The 27,578-nt window shown below is 45.9% G+C and overlaps 1 protein-coding gene across 3 annotated transcripts in view; it reads right to left on the reverse strand.

The window, feature by feature from the left end:
- CYTH1 (cytohesin 1) overlaps positions 1-27,578 on the reverse strand; it is a 106,429-nt gene that overhangs the window by 27,651 nt on the left and 51,200 nt on the right. For 2 of the 3 annotated variants that reach the window (XM_005585136.4, XM_065532093.1), the window contains exons 2-3: positions 6,139-6,221; positions 4,699-4,763 (exon numbers count right to left, since the gene is read on the reverse strand). In XM_005585136.4, the coding sequence (XP_005585193.1) occupies positions 4,699-4,763; positions 6,139-6,221 (148 nt within the window). Of the gene's footprint in view, positions 1-4,698; positions 4,764-6,138; positions 6,222-19,592; positions 19,947-27,578 lie in introns of those variants that run through there. The other variant, XM_065532096.1, reaches the window with a different exon arrangement.

Consider the following 27,578-nt stretch of genomic DNA (forward strand, 5'->3'; position numbering starts at 1 on the left):
CCCAAAGTGCTGGGATTACAGGCTTGAGCCACCGCGCCCGGCCCATAATCCAGTTTTAGAACATTTTCATCCTCCCTACGGAATTCCTCACATCTTTTTACAGTTAATCCTCACTTCTGCCTCCATCCCCAGGCAACTATTAATCTATTTTCTGTCTCCAGATTTGCCTATTCTGGACATATCATACAAACAGAGTCATAAAATATGTGGATTTTCAGATCTGGCTTCTTTCATTAGCATAATGCCATCAAGGTCATCGTGCTGGAGTGTGGGCCAGTACCACATGCCTTCTTGCGGCTGCGTCATCTTCCACGGTATGGATAAACCACATCTGTTTATCCATTCACCAGATGATGGACACTCAGGCTGTTTGCAGTTTGGGACGATTATGCAGAAGGCTGCTATGAGCATTTGTGTACAGGCCTTTGTGTGGAAACATGTTTTCATTTCCCCTGGGGAGATATCCAGGGCTGGACACCGCTGGGTCATATGGTACATCTATATTTAACTTTTTAAGAAGCTGCTAAATAATAGGTGGTTTTCTCGACTGTATCAGAATGAAAAATGCAGATTCACAGACCATGCTTCTCACAGTCTGATCCACCAACCAGCAGCCTTGGGAGCATGTCCGACATGAAGACGCTCTGCTCGTTTATACATACGTACCACCTGGGGCCTCATCAAAACAGATTCTATGTCTGAGAAGGGGCCTGTGCTTCTGTACGTTTAACATGATCCCATGTGTGAAGTCTGAGTAGCAAGGCTCTGGACTGGCTGAGTCACTCAAAGTACAAGGGGCAGAACCTAGGAATTTGAATTTTTAAAACCTTCTGCAGTAATTCTGGTGTGCACCCAAATTTAAGAACCACTGCCCATCAATGTCAATAGTAATTTTATAATCTCTGAGAGCAAAAGAGTTGCCCAGAAACAAAATCGTAACATGTTATTGCCTTGAAGAACACAGGTATTCGCTAGCTAAATCCTTGGAGGGAAGAACATCTTCCTAAGTGTTTTGAGAGTTGGTGTTTTTTATTGTTTTTATTCCAGGCAGGGTCTTGCTGTGTCGCCCAGGCTGGAGTACAGTGGTGAGACTGTGGCTCACTGCAACTTTTAACTCCTGAGCTCAAGTGATCCTCAGGCCCCAGCCTCCTGAGTAACTAGACTACAGGCAGGTGCCACCACAACTGGCTACTTCTTAAAACATTTTGTAGAGACAGGGTCTTCCTATGTAGCCCAGGCTGGTCTTAAACTCCTGGCCTCAAGCAATCTTCCCACCTTAGCCTCCCAAAATGCTGGTATTATAGGCGTGAGCCATCATATCCAGCCTGTTTTGACCTTTTGAAAGGAACACCTGAAAACTGTGAGTAGTATCAGAACTTCCAGGTGTAAGATAATCTGGGATCCCCTGTGAACAGCTGCCTTAAGAAACAAAGTCACAGGGGAAACACCATTTAATTTTAGCCAGAATGAAGGGTTATGACCAGATATCTAGAAATTCCTATTTAACTAAAATGATCATCTAATCATTTTTTTCTAAATCCAGTAAGATTACTTTGATCAGTATTTCCAAACAAATACCACAAGGAAAGGCCTGTTTCATGGTTTCCGGTGTAAGTGGCGAGGCAGTGTCAGAGGTGCCCACAGAAGCAAGGAGTGAAACTACTGGGAATACTCAACTTCCTGGGCCTCAGTCCGGTCCTTCACCAAAGGCTTTCCTGCAGCCACCAGAACGCTCCCAGATCTGGGAGAACACTCCCAGATCTCTGCCAGCCACAATCTGTGCCACATGACTGCCCGGGACACACACCAAAGATGGCGCCCTCATTTCACTAGCTAGCCAGCTCACTTCTCCATCTGCTCCACTTGGAGCCCCTATAGCTCCAGGCCCTAGGCAGCTACCTCTCTAAGGGGCCTTCCCCAGTCTACACAGGTCTGACACCCTAGTAAGGTGTCCAAAGCAAAACAGCTGTTCCTGCTACTGGATCGCCTTAGTTAACTGACGCGTATACATTTCAGAAAGTGAAATCTTGTACTCCATGAGTATATTATTTTTGCTTGATTAAATAGTATTTAGGATAATTTCTACATAATGCTGGCATCAGGTCGTTGATGAGAAACATGAATTCTCTCCTGTGGGAAAGTCCGAGCAAATGTAATGCGTGCTTGAGAAACAAATGCAGGGTGAGCCTGAGTACCCGTATGGATGGATCCTTGGGGATCTGCAGAATCACTTCCCGCTTGGTGCTTTCAATACTGGAAAACCATTTTAAGTTCCAGATTAAAAAACAGTAATAACCTAAAAAACCACTCCCTGACTCACAACTTCGGATGCAGTTCATGATTACAAGTCTTCCCAAATTCACTGGCTGAGTACTTTGAATGCACTCACATTCCCGGTGTCTGCATTTCCTTGCTGTTCTATGGTAACTGACAGAGAATTAATCAAGAGGAAAAAACAAAGGGCACACTGAATTCTGAGTACGTGTGTGCAGACACCAGAATATACAGAAAGGAAACATACCAAAATATGAATCCTGATTATCTCTGGGATAAGTGTTTATGAGAAATTTGTTTTTTATACTTTTTTGTGTTTTACCAATTTTCTGCAATAAAGGTATATTACCTTTATAACCAGAAAAAAAGCCATTTTTTTACATTTTTAAGATCGAGGTAAAATTTACATTTAAAAAAATGCGCACATCTTAAGTGTACAGTTCAATTTGTTTTGATGAGTGTATATACCCTTGAAGCACCACTCAGATTAATACACAATATTCCTGTCATCCCTGTAAGTTCCCTATGGCCCTTCCTAGTCAACCCCACCCCAGCCTACCCCAGCAACCACCTCGGAGGCAGCCACTGCTATGATTTCTGCCAGCACAGCTTAGTTTGTGTGTTCTAGACGCTCATGCATGGAAGCACACGGTGCCCACAGTTTCTTTCACTCATCACAATGTTTGTGAGATTTATCTGTGCTGCTGCACGCTAGCAGTTCATTCCTTCACACTGCTGAGTAATAGTCTCTTACCTCGACCTGTTTATCCAGTCACCTGCTGGCAGGCATTCAGGGTACTTCCAGCTTTGGTTATTTTACATAAGAATGCTATAGATATTCTAGTACAAGTCTTTGTATGGACATGTGTTCATTTCTCTTAAGTGACTAGGAGTTGAATTGCTGATGAAACTGCCAAACTTCTTTCCCAAATGGTTATATTTTATTCTCGCTAGCACTTGCCAACATGAGGTGCCATCCATCTTTTTAATTCTAGCCATCCTAGTGGATGCGAAATACCGTTTCATTGGGGTTTTAATTGCACCCCCTTACAACTAATGATGTTAAGCATTTTTCATGTGTCAACTATATATAAGGCTTCTTTTGTAAAGTGTCCAAGAGTCTTGCCCGTTTTTTTATTTGGGCTGTCTTTCTATCACATATTCTAGATATGAGTCCCTTTTCAGATATATTTGTTGCAAATATTTACTTCTAATCTGTTGCCTGTTCATTTCTTTTAATAGTTTTATCTTTTATAAAAGTAGAAGCTTTAAATTTTTATGAACTCCAACGTATCCATTTCATTTAAGCTACTAGTATTTAACATGGAAAGAGGGGAAACTAATCCAAAATACCAAATGGAAAATACAGAGACTGGCCGTGATGAGCTAGCCGCCTTCTGTGGAGTACTCAGCCTCACTACACCTTGGTGGCACTGCCCACAGAAGTCTAAAACAACAAATCAAACAGTCCTATGAAGCCAGACAGGAAGACTTAGGCTTAGAAAAATACAGACATGTAGTGAATTGGAAACAGCCATTTATTGCCTTAAGCAGTCAGAAAACGGTCTGGGAACCCCATTCAAAACTAGACTCTCAAAGTCACTAACATTTCATGTAAATAAAAGAAAAAAAAAGCAAAGAGTCCTTGTCCTTTTATACTATAATTGCATTTCTACATTTTCTTCACTTAAGCATTAGGAAGATACAAATAAGCTTGCGATTATACTCAGACATGACTGGGCACTCCAGCTCTTAGCAATTGTATCAGCAGCATTCATTAAGCTTTTCCTTTACACAAAGGAAAAACAGAAACTTTAAAATGTACACACACAGTGGACAACAGAGGAGCACATAAAAATTCAGGAGCAGTTTAAGGCTTTCTGGGGCCTTTGACGTTCTCCAGTTCAATTTTTTTTTTTTTTTTTTTTTGAGACGGAGTCTCGCTCTGTCGCCAGGCTGGAGTGCAGTGGTGTGATCTCAGCTCACTGCAACCTCCGCCTCCCACGTTCAAGCGATTCTCCTGCCTCAGCCTCCCAAGTAGGTGCGACTACAGGTGCACACCACCACGCCCAGCTAATTTTTGTATTTGTAGTAGAGACAAGGTTTCACCATGTTGGCCAGGATGGTCTCAATCTCTTGACCTCATGATCCGCCCGCCTCGGCCTCCCAAAGTGCTGGGATTACAGCTGTGAGCCACCGCGCCTGGCCTCCAGTTCAATTTTTCAACAATGGAAGAACCTCCTATGTTCAGGAGGCCTTGCGGTGAAGGATGAAAGGCAGAAACGATGGGTGTATATGTGCTTGCTAGAACTAGAAAGACACAAAGCTGACTTTTTCCTTCAATCTGCCACGTGAGCGTAATTAAGGCCTGGGTGCTTCAGAAACTACAACCACGAAAGTCACCCAGCAGCAGGGCAGACTCACCTTTCCTCTGTGGATCCCAGGTTTTCAATTTCATTAGCTACTTCTGCTATCTCATCCTTCAGCCTCTGTAAAACAGACAGTCCAGAGTTAGCAGGAAAGGGAAATGCAGATCAAATTAAAACTTCTAAAATCTCACATAACTCCCTCCAACCAAAGACAAAATAAAATAAACCAAAATGAAACAAAATACCACAAAAATACAAAAAAGTAAATTAGGAAAATTCATCTGTTTCAGAAATATTTATTGAGTGCCTACCAAATAGTAAGCATTCCAGAAAATACCAAGGTAGAAAAGGATACAGCCTCTGACCTCAAAGAATTTACGGTCTAGGAAAGTTTATAAGAATATATGCTATGTAAAAGAAACTGGTTGCCTCATCACAATCTTTCAGAACAAATCTGCAGCTAACTAAATACAAGTGTGCCAGAAAATTCAGAGGACAAAGTCTCCTACCCAAATCCCAGGCTGCAGAGCCAGCAGTAGCTGTGCCAGGGCAACACTGCCACCAAGTGGCTGGCAAAGGGAATGTCTGATCAAATCGATTGCATCCACACCCACCCTCCTCATTCCAGCACACCCTTGGCCAGAATGGATGGGCTCTCCCGTGGAAGCCGGGCTTCAGTGGAGAGCTGCTCATCTTTCTCAGGATCTACCAGTGAAGCAGGAGTCAAAGGATCAGGGAGAACTATCAAAATATACTTAACTCCAGAGCAAGTCAAGTCTTTCCTCATTTTGCTTCTTTGGGCAAACAGGATTCCCTCCTTAACCCCACTCCTAATGTTTTACAAAGAATTCTAAAAGAATAACATTTACTGCCTTAGGGTGAAAATAATCCAATTACTGGCTTCTAGACTTATTTCCTACAAAGCTTGATAGTTACGGAAAGGAACTTGGAAAAAATAGTAAAATTGCTATCACTAAGTACATCTAGAGGGACCAGAAATTATGCTGTCTTTTATGCTAAGTCCTTACAAGTGTGTAGTAGGTGTTTTCATGATCTGACAGATGAAGAAACTGAAGTTCAAGGAACCAGAACTCTCTTGTCTCAAATCATTCAGCTAGTAAGCGGCAGAGCCAGGGCCGGGGTGTGGGCCCAGCTTCGCCTGAAGCCCACGTTCTCATTGCCTCTCCCCATCCACTCTGCTCCACAAGGGCAAACACAGCAGAGAGGACTACTCAGGAGACAGGAGTCCTGCAGGGTGTCTCCAGCTCTGACAACCGACCAGCTGGGTGAACCCGGACAAGCCACTCAAGCTCTGACACTCCATCCCCTGAGCTGTAGAGGAAAGGTGTTATCAACACCTACACTTTGTGCAGAGCTGTAGTGAGGGCAGGTCAAAAGTGTCCTGAGGAGACACGCTGCAAAGGACACCCTTTTATACAAATGGGACTGTCACTGCGGTTCTTAGGCTGGTGAAACCACCATGCCACTCTCCTACCTGAATGTCAGCCAGCAGCTCCTGTTTTCTTCGTCGGATGTTCTCCAGTTCTTGACGCTCCTCTGCGGTCAGGTCACTGGGAACTACGAAAATGGAGGGCAGTGTTACTAAGAAAGCTTTTATCTCGCCAAAAATCGAGGAAGATCCAGAGGCCACGAAAGGAGAAGGATACCAAGAAAGAAACTAGAAGCCAGTTTCAGAAGCCAGACTGAGTGACAGAAATAGTTATGGCTCCAATTCTTATCAGATTTTCTAAAGAAAGGAAGGCCCTTAAATCACACAGAAAAGCTCTAAGAAAGGAACTCTTGGAAGGAAAAACAAGAGAGAAGAGATTACTGAAGGTTAAATTAGGTTGGCTATGAATGAAAAAGGATGAATATTAGCTGAGTGCCTGGCCATTTTCATCCCTTCCAGCTGGGAGACTTCAGGCTGATGTTTAATTAATCTCTCTGGGCCTCAGCTCCCTCATGGTCAAAAACAGAGCAGGACCGCCTCGCTGAGTTGAGCTCCAACATGGAAAGATGTCCGTGACCCCGAGGTGGGGAGGGGAGGCAAGAGGCAAAGCAACATGTACGAACAATTTTGTGCCATCTCTGGGAGGGGTCTGGAGAAAGAGACTATGTATACACTGAGAACTAATAGAAGTCTAGAATATATACCTAAAATCGTGCTTAACTCTGGGAACAGGGATTATGGGACTTCCTCTTTCTGCTTCATACCTTTCTTCATTGTTTGGATGTTTTACAATGTGCTCTTATCATCAGAACAAGGTTACTTAATTCCCGGATCACAGCTCTTACCACAATATCCTTCTGCAATCCTCCAATGGCTCAATCTCCCCCACCTATACAAACAGGAGATTTGGACAGACACCCTCTAAAATGACCCTTCAAGCATACTGTGGGAAGCTATGTGGGCCAATGAGAAGAACAAGCATTAGAATCAAGCAAACCAGGTTCAAATCCTAACTCCAATCTACCAAATATCAAATTAGGTCACTTCAGACAAGTTATGTAACCTATTTGGGTCATACTTCATCATCAATAAAGTGGCCCCACCATCACCCACTTGATAAGGATGATGTAGAGTAAATTAAGGTGCCTTAAACCCTGCCTGGTGCTGAGCAGAAGCTCAGCTCTTGTTCCCTCCGTGGCATAGCAAAGGGCATCCACACTCCCAAGGGTAGGGGTGGCGTGAGTGTCCTTCTATCCTCAGTGGGTGCCTATGTGAGCCTGAGCTGCGCTGTACAATATGGTGGCCAGGAGCCCCAAGTGACATTAACCACTTGAAATGTGACTACCCAGTTTGAGATGTGCAGTATGTATAAAATACACACTGAGGCTGGGTGTGGTGGCTCACGCCTGGAATCCCAGCACTTTGGGAGGCCAAGGTGGGCAGATCACGAGTTCAGGAGATCAAGACCATCCTGGCTAACATGGTGAAACCCTGTCTCTACCAAAAATACAAAAAATTACTTGGGTGTAGTGGCGGGTGCCTGTAGTCCCAGCTACTCAGGAGGCTGAGGCAAGAGAATGGCATGAACCCGGGAGGCGGAGCTTGCAGTGAGCTGAGATCGCGCCACTGCACTCCAGCCTGGGCAACAGTGCAAGACTCCATCTCAAAAAAAAAAAAAAAAAACAAAAACATACATACACACACACACACACACACACACTAAACTTTCTATAAAAACAAATTACTTTTTAATATTTCATATTGATTGCACATTGATATAACTTAATAAAATGTATTATTTTAATTGATCTCAAAGGAACTAAATGTGGAAATAGTAGGAAATAAATGTGCATCTATGGCTCATGTTATATTTCTAGACAGCACAGAGTTGGAATAACATCTCTACTTGAGAGCATAGTTAGGTTACACATAACTTCCTTCTGCCCATGGCATTAAAACTTAATCTACTACATTCAGAGAACAGTTACTTTCCCCAAATATTTCATAAAAATCACAATAAGAAGGTAGAAGCAATAGACTACAGTGAAGCCTACAGAGTGGGTTAATTAGCTACATTAGAAAAGCCAAATTTTTCCTTTTTTTTTTAACCTAGTTTTTCCCAGTCCTTCTCTAAAAAAGTGTGTTTTTTAAACATCTCAAAATCCAAAAGAAGAAATGCATTTTAGTCCAGGCCTGGTGGCTCACGCCTGTAATCCCAGTACTTTGGGAGGCCAAAGCGGGCAGACTGCTTGAGCCCAGAAGTTTGAGACCAGCTTGGGCAACATGGTGAAACCCTGTCTTTACTTAAAAAACACAAAAATTAGCTGGGCATGGTGGCACGCGCCTGTAGTTCCAGCTACTCAGGGGGGCTGAGGTAGGATTGCTTGAGCCTGGGGTGCAGAAGTTGCGGTGAGCCAAGATCGCGCCACTGCACTCCAGCCTGGGCAACAGAGCCAGACCCGGTTTGAAGGAAAAAAAAAAAAAAAAAAAGAGAGAGAAAAGAAAGAAAAAGAAAAGAAATGCATTTTGTCTCATGACCCAATCTCCACCATACATAAAAGTATCAAAAATAATACCTCACCATGTGAAATGCATTGATATTAACAGTGGCTTAGTCCAGTAAACTGATTTTATGGCTGCGTGTGGTAGTTCACACCTGTAATCCCAACACTTTGGGAGGCTGAGGTGGGTGGGTCACCTGAGGTAAGGAGTTCGAGACCAGCCTGGCCAACATGGTGAAACCGCATCTCTACTAAAAATACAAAAAATTAGCCAGGCGTGGTGGTGAACACCTGTAATCCCAGCTACTCGGGAGGCTGAAGCAGAAGAATCGCTTGAAGCCGGGAGGTGAAGGTTGCAGTGAGCCAAGATCGTGCCATTGCACTCCAGCCTAGGCAACAAGAGCAAAACTCTGTCTCCAAAAAAATAATAATTAAAAATTTTAAAAAATTATTTCATAATCAATTAGGTAATTGTATAATTACCTAATATACTGAGTCCTGTGGTTTGAAAAACACTCTTCCTTTAGAGGCTGGAAGAGACAGCCACTCTCAAGATCCCAACAGACCAACTAAATCCAACTCAGGTCACCTTCACAAGAGTGGGCTTTATACTGCGTCCCTGAGAACTCAAGGGTGATCACTCAGGTGTGTGTATTGGAGGATGGAGCCTTAAATAAGATCACCTACACACCTGCTCTCCAGTCCCATTCCTGTGTCAAGACCCAGGTTTTCAGCTCAGCAATCCGTCAGCATTATACAGATTCTAACTCTGCACTGTTCCCCCCAAACCCACCACCCCACATGTTTCTTCCCAGGCTGAACAGTTCTCCTAACATTTAAAAAAAATTATTAAAATGGCTGCTTCAGGAAAAAGCTAGACAAATAAGTGAGCTCTGGTTAAAACAAAAGCCGTTTTGAAAAACAACATCAACTCTACTGATACGTACACCATTCTAGAGAAAAGCATGCCTAAAGCAGTCCATTCCAATTGTTCTGTGCTTCACCGACCAGAAAGATTTCTAGTCCAAGTAGAAGATCCCTTTAAGAAATTAATCTCCTCAGGTTCTAGAAGATACATATTCATTCCAATATAACATGGTTTTGAAATTAAGGCAACATTCATTTTTTAAAAACAGCTGCTCCACAAGAGGCTCAATAATTGGGATTTGATTTTGAAGCTACAGAGCTGGCTTAACCAGATCATCAATATATCTCTACCCAACAGAAGGAAGACTAAACCCAAGGTCCATATAATGAGGCTGATGAAAAACAGAGCAATCGTATAAAAAAATTCCTCTCTCAGGACTGCTATATACCCTGAGAAGACAACTTTTATCATTCTAAATCGGCAACTCTTAATCGTTGCTTTCTTTTCAGAATCTGAGCACTCGACCTTTCTGGGTTTAATATTCACACATGACAAGTTTTCTGGAAGAACACAATCTAGCTTCTGTATTATAAATTCAAAAAGCCCTTCTAGTCCTCTGCCTTCCAAGATATTATTTTAAAATAGAAAAGGAATAGGCCAGGCGCGGTGGCCCACGCTTGTAATCCGAGCACTGTGGGAGGTTGAGAAGGGCGGATCACCTGAGGTCAGGAGTTCGAGACCAGCCTGACCAACAAGGTGAAACCCCGTCTCTACTAAAATACAAAAATTAGCTGGACATGGTGGTACGTACCTGTAATCCCAGCTACTTGGGAGGCTGAGGCAGAAGAATTGCTTGAACTCGGGAGGCGGAGATTGCAGTGAGCCAAGATGGCAACACTGCACTCCAGCCTGGGCGACAGAGCAGGACTCCATCTCAAAAAAATAAAAATTTTTTAAAAAAGGGAAAGGAATTTTAAAAAATCCATAAACCTACAATATCAAAGAGTACACAGAGAAGGGCCAACAGAAGAGATTTCAACAAATTTTCAGAACAGAGAAAGGAAAGAAACAGTGCTAAAGTGCTAATATCTTCTAGAATAAAAACTCCACAAAGGCAGGGACACTGCATGCCTTGTACACTGTTGTTTGTGGCACCCAGCACAGGGCCTAGCACGCTAGGAATTTCACACACACGCGCGCGCGCACGTGCGAACACAGCCGACTTTCTCATGAGCGGACAAGCGTGGAGTTGGTGTCTAGGGTAAAGCCTCCATACGTGGACGGCGGAGACCTAAGAGGACCCTACCCCCAAGCAGGCTCTTGCCCACTCGCCCTGAAGCCAAGCCTCTCTGCCCACAAGGCCCAGCCATGCACAGAGCTTCCGCTTAACACATCTACTGCTTCACTCTTACACTTACAGAGATAACCACACCTACGCCAGGAGTGAGAGAGGACAAGACAGGGAACAGAAAACTCACCCTAGAGCAAACAGAGATAATTAGGGGGAAAAAAGAAAGAAAAAAAAACCTTTAAAAGAACAGAGAACTCTGAAAAAGGGACAATTACAGGAAAAGAACACAGCCTTGCAAATTAAACATACTTTTGTCCCCCACATCAAAAAAGTCAACAAAGGATTAAAAGATAAAGTTGGGGCATTCTTGTAGAACAAAGAGGCTTGAAAATATAAGCAAACCTGGAAATAAAAGCAAAAAAATCAACTCGGTCGAATAAAAATATTTTTAAATCCCACGGAGAAATACTCATAGGAAAAATTCAGAAGTTCCAGGAATAAAGACGATCCTAAAACCCCCATGGGGGTTAAGGAGAGTGATTAATCAGACCACCCACGAGCGAAGAATAAGAGCCTGCACACTAAAGACAGTGTAGTGGAGCTTTCAAATTTCTAAATGAAAATTATCTGAACCCCAAATTCTCAGTCAAGTAGGAGGGTAAAACAGACTCATTTCAGATACATAAGGATCAGAAAGTTTGCCTCCTGTGCACCCCTTCTGAAGAAGCTACTTCAGGAGCAAGACGTGGGTCAAGGAACGGGACTGACTCAGGAGCCTGAGGACAGCAAGGGCCATCACCTGTGATGGACACATAGCCATCACACCGGGCCAGAGCAGGAAGCCAAGGGGCTGCCAGAGGAATGCCCTTACAGAGAATGAAATCAGACTCGAAACCAGAGAATGAAGGAGAAAGCAGCTGAGAACTGTGTGTGGTATCAACAGGCATCATTCGGTTTCCCCTCAAGAAAATAAAAAGGACTGGGAAACGGGAAGAACTAAACTACAGGAAATCACAGAAGAAATGAAACAAGCCCCTGAGTGGTGTCCTCTGGGCCATCAGGGGTGCTAGGAACAGCTCCCTTTGAGTGTGCACCTGGCTCTAGGGTGGGTGGTATCTACATTCCTGTCATGGTGCTGATTGCTGGTGGTGAACTTTCAGAATCACCCTGTAGACAAAGCAGGAAAGACCAACCCGGGCTGGAGAAGCAAAGCTATCTGTTTCGGAGGTGAAGGAAGAGCTGACCAGTGTTTGAGGGAAGCAACGTGGAGACAGCAGCAGGGTCCCAAACGGTCCCCACAGCTTCCTCCTACAACACTGGTGACCAGAGGCATGGACAAGGATCATGAACAAGAAACCCACACTGTAAACATGCCAGGAGTATAACTGGGATAAACTACCGAAAACGGACAGTGAGAGAAGGAAGGAAGAGAATGGTGTGAACTGCATCCTCATCTATCACAGGTGGAAGGCAGGAGATAATCTCTGATTTTGACAAAATAATCACCAATTTAAGAACTTGCAGCACCCACTAGAAGACCTAAAAGCAGAAAAAAGTGAATGAATAGTGGCTGCTTTGGGGAGTGGGTCTGGGAATACACAGACGGGACATAGAAGCCCCTGAATACTTGCTTTAAAATACATACACATATGTACTATGACAATTTGAAAACAAAAGACTAAAAATGTTCAACTACGGTCACTAGAAAAGATAGCCCTTCTGTGTGCTTGGAGTCAGACAGAAAACGCTTCTGGCCAATTTGTAGCTAGAATAAATAAGATATTTATCTACATTTATTTTGATCCAATCTCCTGACATTTGCCACATGACTGCTAAATTCCTTCTCCATTCCATACTTACTAACTTTAAATCACAATGCTGCTTCCCTTCTGGCTCAACAAATCATTTAAGAACTTTACTTTAAAAAGCTGATCTAGACCTCATTTTTCTAGTGGAATTTTATTCTGAGATGAGGCAAAATCTAACATTTTAATAAAAGTGTTTTTCCTCTGCACAAACTTAATGCAACATCAAATCTTTAATTCAAGCCTTCATTCTCATGCTGCCCCAGAGAGAAAAAACATCCAAAGACAAAAAGCTTAATTTCATTTAGCAGCATAAAGAATCAGCACCACTGCTGGAGAGCTGGAGGTGCGACTGATTGCTACAGTCTTGGCTAGTGTCTTCAGGATGCTGTGAAGGCCACAGCTGCAACAAGAAAGGTGGTGGTCAGAAATACCCATGTCTACCTCACACCCGGGAGTTTCTGCAAAAGCACCGTTCGCACCCTGGGAAACCCGTGTATTCATGCCGCTTCTCTCCTGTGTAGCCATTAGGGTTAAACTGCAAAAGAACGGCTCAGATGGGCCAGATGGCAGCACAACAAACAGCTCCTCCCTCCCCCAACTGCCACGTGCTGCAGCCATGCTTATGTGCCAGGGAGGCGGCTGAACCCCTTGCTCTTTAAAAGAATGGCCACTGGGGAGGGCAGCAGGTTGTCCCTGCCAGCAGCCTGAGCACAATGGAGACAAACCAGAGGGGGAGTTGCCCTGACACACCACCCGCTCGTTTGCCCTCCTCGCCCATCGCCAGAGGGGCACCCAGAATCCATGCCCACAAAGGTTAATCCGCAAGGTGTCCGCTGGCAGTCAGGGGGACGGTCCAGCATCAGCCCCATCACCATTCCTTTCCAGGGTTCCAATTTAATGAAGGGGATTAAAGTGACAAAAACAACAAGGCGCTATTGTGCTTGGCTGTGAATAGGAAAGCCACACAAGGGAAGCTTTCATTTATTTATTTATTTAAATGTTGCTTTGCAGATTTTAACAGTCGGCAGAAACCCAGAGCTGAAATGGGTTCCAGCCAGTGCATACAAAGGAGAACTATCTTAAAGGGACAGAGCCCTCTTTCCAAGCCAGAGGACGATACATGAGCACATGGCGGGCTTTAGTCTAAAACCCTGCAACTCGTGCTCCACCGGCCACAGGCAGATGCCTGGGGATACACCACAAAGTTCCATGGAAAACGCAGCTCTCTGACAGCAGGTTCTGCTTGGCAGACACATAGCAGCTGCCAGGACCACACTGTTCTAAATCCCCGTGGGTACCGTCAAATGAACATGTCCAAGGCATGCTTTAGGACCGAGATGTCTTTGAGGTCATCCAGCTACCACCAGATCCCTCTGCCTAGCTTTAAAATACTTCACTTGCCTTATTTTTTTTCCACCATAATTATTAACCGCCATCCTTCTTATAGCCTCTGCCTTTCAATGGATAAAAAGGTCCATATTTAAACCAACAATGCAGGGAAACATTTTATAAAGTAATTAAGCAGTGAGCCCTCATTTGCGGAGAAGGTAAATATACAAAAGATAACTACCTCAGTCAGAGCTGCTCCCAGGCCAAGGAAGTCACTGCCATTTCCCTTTCATCCCCTCCCGCTGGCCTGCTGCCAACAGGTGCCCTCCTGCTAATCACGGCCACATCACTTTACAGACCTGGAAGTTTCATAAACACTGAACACATACACACACACACACACACACACACACACACACACACACACACACTCTTTCTCTCTCTCTCTCTCTCTCTCCCTCTCCACCCCCCCACTTAACCTTAAGCTCTGCCTAAAACAGCAGTGGCAGTAGTGAAATAAAGCACCCAGCTTTTCTACAGCCTCTACAGAAACTGCCACCTGCTCAGAGGAGAACAACTGGCTATTTACAAACCAGGCTTTGGGATCAAAAGTGCACATCTGGGAAACCACCTTGTTCCTCCAACCTCCAAAGATACAGTGATCACAGTGTGAGGGTAAGAAACTCCAAATGTCCTGAGCACTGGTTCCAGTATTCAGCACTTACTCGCCACATACCTGTGTCAATCCTACTAGTTAGACCCTAAACAAAACAGCGTGTTCACCTCCCTCTGCACTACCCTATGGGTGTAAGTCACTTTGTCTCCCAGAAAATTCCAGTGACTTATAATTTGAAAAACTTCAAAATACTGGAAAGAACTCAGGCTTTGGAGACATACCAATGTTCAACAAACTGCTAATCTCTTTGGGCCTCGGTTTTGTCCATCTGTAAAATGGCACTGCAGTTAACACAGTTGTGCTACTGTTAGCATTGCTGTTAGGAATGCGTGATGGAAAAGATAAAACAGCGACCACAAGTAGGTGCCCAACAAATGCCAAATGTCTTTCCTTTATCTGTATACCCAATTAATCTTCCTCTTTCGCTTCTTTCTAACAACGTCATCATTGACTCATTCAGCCTACATTTACTGCTTGCCTACTAGGTGGAAGGCAGCGGGGGCACAACACTGAAGAGACAGATCTGGTGCCTTCCGGCAGGAGCAGCAGTCCCTGGAAGCATCCACTGAGAAGGTGATGACTTTAGGTGTGCGTGTTAACGAGGGCTTATGCACAAGGCTGTAAGAATCCACAGCATGGGTGCCTCACCCAACTTCTGGGATGGATCTGCGGACTGCCACTCTACAGGTAGTGGCCTTGGGTCCTAAACCTAGCTTGGGGCCACACTCACCAGGTGGATGACCCTGGGCAAGTTACTTTGGCTATCTGTGCCTCAAAGCAAACAGCAAGCTAAGAGGTTGCTTCCAGAGCAGGATACTGTTTAAAATAACTACAGCTTTTATATCACATGGGGACACACAAATAACCCACAATAATACAAAATCTGGTACGTTAAAAACTATAGGGTAAGAAGACAGTGCTGTGAGGCATGGCTAACAACTGCAGGTAGGGCAGCAAACAAGAAAAACAACAGTTGAGGAGTCAAAGATAAAGTTCTTACAGATCATTACTACAAGTGGAGAAAGGGTTGGTTTAGGGGAATTTTTTTCCCCTCACTGAGAAAAGCAATTTTCAACTTTCACAAAACTCCATGCTGACATTACAAATATGTGGGGTCAGATCTTTAAAGTAGGGATAAGAATGCAACCAAAATTCAGTGTATCTTTCAGGTAAAATGTAACAGAAGAGGGATGTAACAGTTGTAATGATACTAGGGTTTTACTGGAAGCCGGAAATTTCGGGACAGTCCTCAGGATAACTGTTAGAATCAGGGGAGGAAGAAAGATGGATGTAGCAAAGGGGAGTGACTAGAGCAGGAGGCCCAGGTGACACTTTCTGCCAACAATACACTGAAGAGTTCACACCTTCACACAGTCTATCTACTTTGGGAAACCAATTAAGTTTCCCACCCACTGAGTCAGAAACAGTAACACTTTTCAAACTCAGTACCTTAAAAAGGAAGGAAATTCTAATGTATGCTACAACATGGATGAACCTGGAGGACATTAAACCAGTCACAAAAGGGCAAATACTGAAGGACTGCACTGATAAGAGGCCCCTGGAGTAGTCAAACTACCATAGAGACAGACAGTGGGATGGATACTGCCTGGGGCTGGGGAGAGGGGGAATGGGAGAGTGAGGGTTTAATGCTGGGTTTCAGTTTTGCATGATGATAAAGTTCTAGAGATTGGGTTGCACAATAATGTGAACGTATGAATGTACTACTGAACTTAACATGCTGAAGATGGTACATTTTTTGTTACATGTATTTTACCACCATTAAAAATAAAGGCCTGGCATGGTGGCTCATGCCTATAATACCCCCAACAGTTTGATTTTATTTTTTGGTTTTTCGTTTGTTTTTTTTTTATTTTGAGATGGAGTCGTGCTCTGTCGTCCAGGCTGGAGTGCACTGGCGCAATCTCAGCTCACTGCAACCTCTGCCTCCCAGGTTTATACAATTTTCTTGCCTCAGCCTCCCCAGTAGCTGGAACTATAGGCCCCCGTCACCACGCCCAGCTAATTTTTGTATTTTTAGTAGAGACGGGGTTTCATCATGTTGGTCAGGCTGGTCTCAAACTCCTGACCTCAGGGGATCAATCTGCCTCAGCCTCCCAGAGTGCTGGAAGTACAGACGTGAGCCATTGTGCCTGGCCATCCCCAGCACTTTGAGAGGCTGAGGGAGGGAGATGGCTTGAGCTCAGGAGTTTGAGACCAGCCTGGGTGACACGGCAAAACCCCATCTCTACAAAAAATACAAAAGTTAGCCAGGTATAGTGGCACGCACTTGTAGTCCCAGCTACTTAGGAGGCTGAGGTGCAAGGATCGCGTAAGCCCTGGAATGTGGAGGTTGCAGTGAGCCCAGATTGTACCACTGCATCCAGCCTGGGTGACAGAGTAAGACCCTCTCTCAAAAAAATAAAAATATAAAATAAACAAAAATTTCACAGCAATATTCTAACTTCCCTGTCTGCTTACCTTAGTCCCTTTCCCAAGAAACTATGATTTGACTTTTGTGTAGTGTATTTTACAATAAATATCTCACCATCAACTTGCAGCCTAAGAGATTTTTAAAAGAATTTACAGCTGGGCGCAGTGGCTCACACCTGGAATCCTAGCACTGTGGGAGGCCGAGGCAGCTGGATCACCTGAGGTCAGGAGTTCGAGACCAGCCTGGCCAACATGGTGACACCCTGTCTCTACTAAAAATACAAAAATTAGCCAGCATGGTGGCATGCACCTGTAGTTCCAGCTACTCGGGAGGCTGGGGCAGGAAAATCGCTTGACTTTGGGAGGCGGAGGTTGCAGTGAGCTGAGATGGCGCCATTGAACTCCAGCTCAGGTGACAGAGCAAAACTCCGTCTCAAAAAATATAAATAAAAATAAAATTTATACACACTACCCAGGACCAAAAAGAGTTAAATTAGCAAGCAGCTAGCAGAAATGGTATTCAACATAAAGGCAGAGGTGCCTTCTAGCAAATTGCCGATATGAGTATTTAGACTATTCTAATTTAAATTCCCTCCATGCAAAAACTACCCAGTTTCCCCACTAACAGTAAGTCTATTAAAGATTTTTAAAGGCCAGGCATGGTGGCTCACGCCTGTAATCCCAGCACTTTGGGAGGCTGAGGCGGGTGGATCATGAGGTCAGGAGATCGAGACCATCCTGGCTAACACAGTGAAACCCTGCCTCTACTAAAAATATAAAAAGTTAGTCAGGTGTGGTGGCAGTGCCTGTAGTCCCAGCTACTCAGGAGGCTGAGGCAGGAGAATGATGTGAACCCGGGAGGTGGAGGCTGCAGTGAGCCGAGATCATGCCACTGCACTCCAGCCTGGGCGACAGAAAGACTCCATCTCAAAAAAAAAAAAAGATTTTTATTACCACATTCTGGATTTTTAGGGAAGACTCCATTCAGTCCTATTCTCAGTCTTGGAGACATCTCGCCTAACAGCTCCCCACGTTCAGGGATGCTGCCTGGGCTTTCACTCATTGCTTTGTGACCTGGAGCAAACAATGACCTCTTCCAGCCTCAGTTTCCTCACTTATGTAATGAGAATGTCCTTCTCAACTACCTTATAAAAGGAAGGTATTGGCTGGGTGCAGTGGCTCACACCTGTAATCCCAGCACTTTGGGAGGCCGAGGCTGGTGGATCACTTGAGGTAAGGAGTTCGAGACCAGCCTGCAACACGTTTAAACTCGGTCTCTACTTTAAAAAGACAAAATTAGCCAGGCGTGGTGGCACACGCCTGTTATCCCAGCTACCTGGGAGGCTGAGGCAGGAGAATCGCTTGAACCTGGGAGGCGGAGGTTACAGTGAGCCGAGATCGCGCCATTGCACTCCAGCCTGGGCAACAAAAGCAAAACTCCATCTCAAAAAACAAAAAAGGTATCAAAACTTTTAATTTAATAAATCCTAGAACTCAAAGACTTAGTTTGCATTTCAAGGTAGTAACAGAACCTAAGTGACAAAATTTTATCCTAAGAATTTGGTTTAGAAAAATAAAGTTAACATCAGCTTTCAATAAAAGATACAAACTAGAAAACAACCATTTTAAGAAACTTAACCTTTTCTAAAAGCTCACAGTGACAACATCTATAGCTGGGGTTTCCCAGCAGCTTCTTTCTGGCACTCCACTGCTGTTTCAAAAGGATCCCAGGGACCGGACACAGAGCTCCACAAGGAAGAACCATTTTCTACCCCCAGCCTCCTTGAGCCGAGCGGCGTGCTCCTTCACTCCCCAGGGAAAGCCTGGAGTTCCCTCTTCCTCCAAATAAGCCAAATCAGCTTGCTCGCCCCTCCTCCCAAGGGGGCAGGCTCCTGTCCCCTGGGCGAAGCTGCCACTCCCTGTGCCTGCCAGCTGCAACCACTGCCAGCTTGCACAGCTGGGCCACCACACCCCTTCCGTGTCCAAAATAGAGGCTTAGTGGCTTGAAAGTCAATTCTCTCTCACTTCACCCTCAGTGCCTAAAACCTATTTGTTTGCTAGCCCTTTGTAATGCTCTGGATTTTTCTGTACATTGAAATATTCTCCCTCAGTCTGACAGCTGGCAAGGACCCCTAGCATTAAATGCGATGTACAATTCCAACTCCTTTTCTATGTGTATCGATGGGAAGAGGGCGACTCATGCCCAGGAAAGGTTCCCAAGTCCTTAATGAGTAAAACAGAAACTCCGTGGACGGCGGGCATAGAGGGGAGATCACCCTGAATCTGTCCCTCTGCTTTCTGCCCCCCTATTTCAAACCTCATGGAAGCTGGACCAAGGAAATTGACTACTGGCGTGTTTCTAAGTCTCAGGCCTAGAAGAAACTACACTGAATGCCTGGATACCTATCCAAAGGTGTAGTGGAAAAATCCTCAGAGAAGAGCACAGAATGCAGACCCAAAGGACAGACATGCAGAGAGACGGCCACGCACACATCAGCTCCTACTGCTGGCTGCTGGGTGGGAGAGGCAGGCAGGCAGCAACGCATAAAGGGGAATCTGCTGACGGGGCTCCACACGCCATCCACCAGCCTCTTACCCACGGTGAGTCCCCTCTCCTGCGGCCCCAGTGTCCTGGCCAGCCCTGGGCAGCAACATCAAAGCCTCGGCAGGTCACAGCTCTCCGCGTCAGAGGCCATGGTGGCTCCGTGCAGCGACCCCACAGTCCCAGGCTGCCGGGAGCTCCCACAGCTGTAGGTGCAGGGAGAGCCGGAGCAAGGACAGCATGTGTGCGCCAGCACAGCAGGGGCAGAGAAGAAGGTTTCCAGAGAAAACAAAAGCTGAGAGCACCGGCCCTGCAGGTGGAAAGGCGCCGGGCCCGGTGGGGAAGGCTGGTGCGGAGCGCAGAGATGGACGCGCAGAGCTGCAGCCCTAGCTGACGATCCAAGTGTGTGCTGCTCCACTCCTCCAGGCTCATTTCCATGAATGCAGTCACAGCCAGCCCCTCCTACTATCCCCCATTCCCGGCCTCCCGGGGGGAGGGGAGGCACCGCCAGCATTTGCACACAGGCTGCACTTGCTTTCCTCTCTCCCTCAGAAGCAAAAGCCCGATGCTGCTTTCACTGCAAGAATGCCAGCCTTACTCCAGATGCCCTCTCCTTACTGCACGGATAAACAAGACACTGGATTAGGGGGTGGATGTTCTGTCACCCTAAAGGCACAAGCCTAGTCCTTCCCACTGCCCCGCATCAGGTCAGCAGGCACAGTGGCACTGACCAGACTGCTCCAGCACCGTCCTGGAGGGGCTTCAGGAGGAGTATCCTTTGCTCCCTTCCTCCAGGGATCCCATGCCCTCCACTTCCACGAGGGACACTCCAGCCTTTTTACCCAGAAGGACTCGCCTCCTACCCAGTACACTTGCAGCCACCAATGGTTCTTTCTTCACCAGAGGCTGCTGCGTCGCCTTTGAGGACACTTGCCTAATATCGAGTTGGAATATTAGGCAAGTGAAACTTGGGGATGATAATACAAGATGGCTGGTGACAAGAAATATGGCTACAGCCTGAGGATAGCAGCTCTCAAACCTCAGAGGGCACGAGAATCACCAAGGGCGTTTGTTAAACATGTGGATTTGGGACCCCAGTCCCAAAACCATGAACTCCAGAGACCCAGGCCCCTAAGTGACACAGAATACAAGGTTACTGCAGACCACACACAGCTTTTGACTAAGAAGGGAGGAGGTATTTTTTAAACAACTAGAAAGTAAAAGGGAAATCACTGTGCTAGAGCGGGCTTCCTCAGTCTGGGCGTCACTGGCATAGGGAGCAGGTCACTCTTTGTGGCAGGGCTTCCCTGTGCATTGCAGGGTGCTTAGCTGTGTCCCTGGCCTCTACCCACCAGGTGCCAGCAGCACCCCCATCCCGCTTCCCCACAACCAGGTGTGACAACCAAAAAGGTCTCCAGGCATTGCTGAATGTCCCCCGTGGGGCAAAACTGCCCTGGTTAAGAATCATTGCTCTAGATAAACAATGGGAGAGGGAGTGGGAATCCTAAAAACACTCCCATACCCTCCCTCCTTTCCAGTCTCCTGCCATTAGGAAATCGTCGTGGAAGGCACCCACCCCTCTGCAAGCCCTGCCTCCACTGCCATGCATGGGGGTTGGGCTGGCTGGGGAATGCGGACAGACGTCCTCATCACCAGGCAGTGCCACCAGGCCTGACCCAAATACCCTGGCTCTGCGTTGCAGCCTGTCTTTTAAGAAACAGCCATAGTGTGGACAATTTTCTTTTAGTGTCAAGAGAGTAGTACTCATTTAAAAGAATCATACTAAGTCCATGAAAAACAAATTCTAAAATTCTACAAAATGTAGATTGAGAGTCCCAGTGCAACATGTCCCTGGGCCCCCGTCTTCCTCCTGCTCGCTGTCTAGTAAGCCATCCCACCTCTCCTCCTGGTCCAAGGAAGACTCCACTTTCCCTGGATCCACCAGAGTGCTCAGTTATGTCTCTTTGCTTCCTTCTTCTTGTTCAGAAGCTCATCCTCGCCATCCATCGAGTCTTACCTCCTACAGGGAGAACTCCGATTCCTCTAGCCATGCTCCCTGCTCAGTTCACACGTATTAACCATCACCTGATGACCTTCTTTATCACTTGGTAAATAACCAGGTGATAAATTACATGATACAAACACACTCGGAGAAGACAGCCTGGACTATCCACGCTGGTTATCTACTACCATGTTTCTCAGGGATTTCACATGTATGTGGAATTAAGCTCTTGCTTTTCAGTAATATCTTGTACTGTAAATATTCTCATAGCACTTTTCATAGTCCTAAGGGCTGTCTTATTTTGAGGTGACATCACTGGTTTTTACACAGATACACATACACACATACACAATCTCTTCGGGGACTGAAAGAGCCCAGCAGGTGAGTTCTGACCCGTCACTCTCTACAGAAGGCTCAGTCATCATGTGCCAGGCTCACTATGGCTCTCCCTTTAACACGGCCAGCTTCCACTACGCCGACAGAGTGGATCACAGCCGGGGTTTACCTGCAGTGTGTGAACCTAGGCAAAGGCTTTAGCTTGACCCAGGCCAGAGACTGCAGGTGGCAAAAACCTGCACTTTCAGTTAATTCTAGGCACAGACAACATGAGAAAAGGATGTCAGCCCACAAAGAAGTTACAAAAAAAGCTGCAACCAAGAAGTGTGCAGTGTGGCCCTCCTCATATCTGAAGAAAACAGATGCCACAATATATACTCTGCACAATCCAGCTTATAAAACAAACCACAGCCATCAGAGAGAATCACAGGAAACGACTGGTCACAGAACAGGCATCTCAGGAATCCCAACAGAGAAAACGAACGTTTTAAAAAATAATTTCTCAGACTCATAATTCAACAATTTTTTTAAAAGTTCACTGCATGGAAACGAGGCCCCCTGTCAGTTACTGTGGAAGACACAATGCTGGAAAGACATGGTTTCGGCCCTCAAAGAGCTCATGTGTTACTATTCTTTTTAAAGAAAAAAGAAACGGGCAGCCCGTAAATGCCAAATAAATGCTGTCTGCAAGGCGCTATGCAGAGTGGGGGTCAGAGAAGAGCAGGGCCCCGGTTAGTCCAAGACGGCTCCACGCGAGAGCCTGGGAGAGGGCAGTCCAGACAGAGGTGGAAAGGGCGGCACAAGGGACAGAGCCTGGAAAAGCAAGCTCCAGGCAGACTGTGGTGCCTTTGAATTTGACACTGAGACAGCTGAATTCTATTCTGTTGTTGAGTTGGGACAAGAGATAAAGAAAGAAATTCTCCTGGAAGAGCAAGAAGCGGCAGCTAGGCGCCATGAGAAAGAAAAGGAACTGGAAGCTTTGCAGTAGTCTTCACTGCACCGCGGTCTGCACTTCCATTCAGAAATGGTAGCAAAGAAGTATTTCCTCGCCCTACTCCAGCTCACAGCTTCAACTACCATCCTTATCCAGCACTAATTCCCCAAACCGCTACTGACTTCCCATCCTCTCTCCAGTTCTGTGTCTCAGGTGCAAGGACAGCTGGAACCAGAAAGCGACCCTCTGACAAGTGTGCAAGGGAAATGTGCACCAATCGCTTTATTTCTAAAGCGGAAAATGAGGCACGAGGAATACATTCAAATCTCAACAGTTTCATCAGCATCCCAAACCCACGAATTCACAATGCTGCTCAAAGGTCCTCTCTGCCCATGAGGCGTCCCCAAACCCCAAATCACCTGGGCCACAGGCTCCAAGCACCACAGACATGATAAGCATAAAGCTCTTAGGCGAGTCAGGATTCTCAATCTCTCCTCCTTCTGTGTCCCATGAAAACAGAGGCCTGGAGTTATTTGATTTTTTTCTTTAAACTCTGTTCCACTCCCTATACTTAAAAATGTCTCATTATTCTTTAGTAAACGCTAAGAGCATAAAATTCTTGTTCAAAGAAGCAAAAACTGGCATCTGTTCCTGCTCTGAGAAGGGCCTGAAGATCTCTTGAGAGGGAGGTCATTTCTACCTTCACCTCAGAATAGGAACAAACTGGCTCCCTGTTCCAGACATCACCCTTATCAGAGTTTCCCAGAGTCCGGGTGTGCAAAAGTTTGGGAGAAGTGTAAGAAGGAACTGATGAGGGCACCAGCCTTCCAAGTCACGGGCAGGCCCGTGGTACTGGCCCCCTGCCTCCACCTACCAGCAGGGCGAGGCTGGTACAGGCACGGCCGGCCCGAGCCTCCTGGCCAGTGCATTCTTCCAGTGCCAACTCAGTGTGCTAGGAGGGCAGGCTTCTTCTCCATCTCGGCTGCTGTCATGAGGCTGCTCTTGGACTGCCCCCTATCTCCTGCCCATGCAGCGGGCAGAACTTTAGGAGGAAGAAAGAGGTCGAGACCTGTGGCAGGGGCAGCCAAGGAGAGCAAAGAGGAGGAGCAGAAGGCAGGCCAAGCTCTGCACCTTTGAGATCCAGGTCAGCACACCTGCTCCAGAACTAGCTCAAGAGGTGCTGACCCGTGAAAAGAGCAGTGAGTCCCTGATATCACGAAGGTGTCCTATGGCCTCCCTCCATGACAAACGGATGCCCACCTCTAGATGGCAAGATATAGTTGGTTTCTCTGGACAAACTCTATTTTACCCCAAACACTGGTAACTCCTCCCCAGGCCAGGCTGGCTCCTGCAGCAGGGCCAGCCTCCCTAGACAGGAAAAAGAAACACGGAAAACAAAGGGGACCTGAGCAAAGGTAGAAAGACCCCAATAATGAAAGTTCTCGTACATATACCACGATGTTTAAAAATATTATTTACGCCAGGCGTGGTGGCTCATGCCTGTAATTCCAACACTTTGGGAGGTCGAGGTGGGCAGATCACCTGAGGTCAGGAGTTCAAGACCAGCCTGACCAACATGGTGAAACCCCATCTCTACTAAAACTACAAAATTAGCCGGGTGTGGTGGCACATGCCTGTAATCCCAGCTACTTGGGAGGCTGAGGCAGAAGAATCACTTGAACCCAGGACGCAGAGGTTGCAGTGAGCCAAGACCGTGCCATTGCACTCCAGCCTGGGCAATGACAGTGAAACTCTGTCTCAAAAAAAATTATTTACATTACCAACATGATGTTTACAGAAGTATAATAAAAAGGATATTAAACTTCACATGGGAAAACATATATATGAGGATAGTCAGAAAAACATGAAGGGGAGAAAGGGTAATGTGAGGGTGCAGCTACCAGAGATTAAAGCATGTGAGGCTTCGGTAATTGAAACTGCAGGAGAAGAAAAAGACCAGAAAACAAACTCAAGAAATAGTGAAACACACAGGTAGCACTTTGAATCGGTAAAGAAAAATAGGATTATTCAGTCAAGGGTGCTGGGCAAATAAATAGCCAGCCAGCCATTTGGGACAAAACTAAGCTGAAATGAATTCTAGCTTAATCAAAGATGTTAATGTAAAATAAAACCTGAATAATTCTAGAATAGAGCATGAATTAATATAGTCATAATATTGGTGAGTCTGTTCATTTGCGACATGAAAATGAAAAGCTTCTGAGTGAAAAATAATATCCCATAAGCCAAAAGGTAAACAACTAAGACAATAAATTCACAAAACATACGACAAAGGGTTAATATCTTTTAAAAAAATTAATTAACTTATTATTTTTAGAGAGAAGGTCTCACTCTGTACCCAGGCTGGAGTGCAGTGGTGTGATCATAGCTCACTGCAGCCTCAGACTCCTGGCCTCAAGCGATACTCCCATCTCAGCCTCCAGAATAGCTGGGACTGTAGGCGTGTGCCACCACACCTGGCTAGGGTTAACTTCTTTAAGTCACAAAGAAAGCAGCATAAAAATTAGTAAAACAAAGATGAATACAATGAACAAAGGATATAAAAGGCAGATTACAAAAAGAGAAATACAAATGGTCACACAGAAAAAGATGCTCACAGTCACTATGTGTTTAATGCAAATTAAAACACGAATAACATACCATTTTCCATTAGTCTGGCAGGAATCAGAATGCCAGATGACACAAAATACTGTCAGAGGAGTGGGCTACACAGGTAGTCTCCCGTGCTGCTGGGAGAGTGTAAACTGGTGCGACCTTTGGCACGAGCAAAACATAAACAGCACATACCTTTTGATTTGATTTGAATCAAACTTAGGAATTTGATTCTTAAATTCCATTTAAGAATGGCTATGCGCCCCAAATTCCAAAAATTTTAAACTACCTAAGCACTATTTGGTAATTTAAAAGAATGAGGTGATTTGTAAATGCCAATATGAAAAGATCTCTAAGACACATCTGGTGAAACAGGATGGCACAGAACACCTTCTCACAAGTAACACCTATGCTTGCTAAATACACAGGGAGCTTCTGAGAAGGACGTACCTGAAACTGCTAGCAGGAATCACCTTTCAAAGCAAGGACTGTGGAAGGAGAGTGGGGGAGGCTTGGACTCTTCCTTTTCTGCCTATCTGTGTATCTGGATCCACAACTAACCCAAAATTTGATGTTGAAGTTTTTATTCAAAGAAAATACAGAAATGCCCCCAGCCACTTACCATTTGCTCAGACTGGCCCAACATTTCTATTATAGAAGAAACATCCTTGGATGCTGTTCTAACGCCCATGAGGTGCCTGTCGTAACTACACCCATTCTGCTGTGATTTCATATGTGGTCTCTCGTTTGAATTCTGCGACTCAGAATCCTGACTCTTCACAGAAAATACAAAGGAAAGAGGCTTTAGACACCAGAAGGAAAGGCGTCAATAGTCACTGAGTAGGCCGGGTGCGGTGGCTCACGCCTGTAATCCCAGCACTTTCTTTGGGAGGCCGAGGCGGGCGGATCATGAGGTCAGGACATCGAGACCATCCTGGCTAACACAGTGAAACCTCATCTCTACCAAAAATACAAAAAAAAAAATTAGCTGCGTGTGGTGGCGGGCGCCTGTAGTCCCAGTTATTCTGGAGGCTGAGGCAGAAGAATTGTGTGAACCCGGGAGGCAGAGCTTTCAGTGAGCCAAGATCGCACCACTGCACTCCAGCCTGAGCGACAGAGCGAGACTCCATCTCAAAAAAAAAAAAAAACAGTCACTGACTCAAAAAAAGAAATTCGGCCGGGCGCGGTGGCTCAAGCCTGTAATCCCAGCACTTTGGGAGGCCGAGGCGGGCGGATCACAAGGTCAGGAGATCGAGACCACAGTGAAACCCTGTCTCTACTAAAAATACAAAAAATTAGCCGGGCGCGGTGGCGGGCGCCTGTAGTCCCAGCTACTCAGGAGGCTGAGGCAGGAGAATGGCGGGAACCTGGGAGGCGGAGCTTGCAGTGAGCCGAGATAGTGCCACTGCACTCCAGCCTGGGCAACAGCGTGAGACTCCGTCTCAAAAAAAAAAAAAAAAAAAAAAGAAATTCACTGCATCTTTTTTTAGGTCAGAAGTTGAGCTTCCACGATTCCTCTGTAGAGGATGGAAGAACATGATACAAGTTACGAAATTATTTTCTTTTTTTTTTTTGAGACGGAGTCTGGCTCTGTCGTCCAGGCTGGAGTACAGTGGCCGGATCTCAGCTCACTGCAAGCTCCGCCTCCCGGGTTTACGCCATTCTCCTGCCTCAGCCTCCCGAGTAGCTGGGACTACAGGCGCCCGCCACCTCGCCCGGCTAGTTTTTGTATTTTTTAGTAGAGACGGGGTTTCACCGTGTTAGCCAGGATGGTCTCGATCTCCTGACCTCGTGATTCGCCCGTCTCGGCCTCCCAAAGTGCTGGGATTACAGGCTTGAGCCACCGCGCCCGGCCTATTTTCTTTTTTTGTTGTTTTTTTTGAGATGGAGTCTCGCTGTCGCCCAGGCTGGAGTGCAGTGGCATGACCTCGGCTCACTGCAAGCTCCGCCTCCCGGGTTTAAGTGATTCTCTGTCTCAGCCTCCCGAGTAGCTGGGACTACAGGCGCCCGCCACCTCGCCCAGCTTATTTTTTGTATTTTTAGTAGAGATGGGTTTCACCATGTTAGCCAGGAAGGTCTCGATCTCCTGACCTTGTGATCCGCCCGCCTCGGCCTCCCAAAGTGCTGGGATTACAGGTGTGAGCCACTGCGCTCGGCA

Source organism: Macaca fascicularis, chromosome 16 (genome assembly GCF_037993035.2).
Source record: "Macaca fascicularis isolate 582-1 chromosome 16, T2T-MFA8v1.1".
NCBI classification, from domain to species: Eukaryota; Metazoa; Chordata; class Mammalia; order Primates; family Cercopithecidae; genus Macaca; species Macaca fascicularis.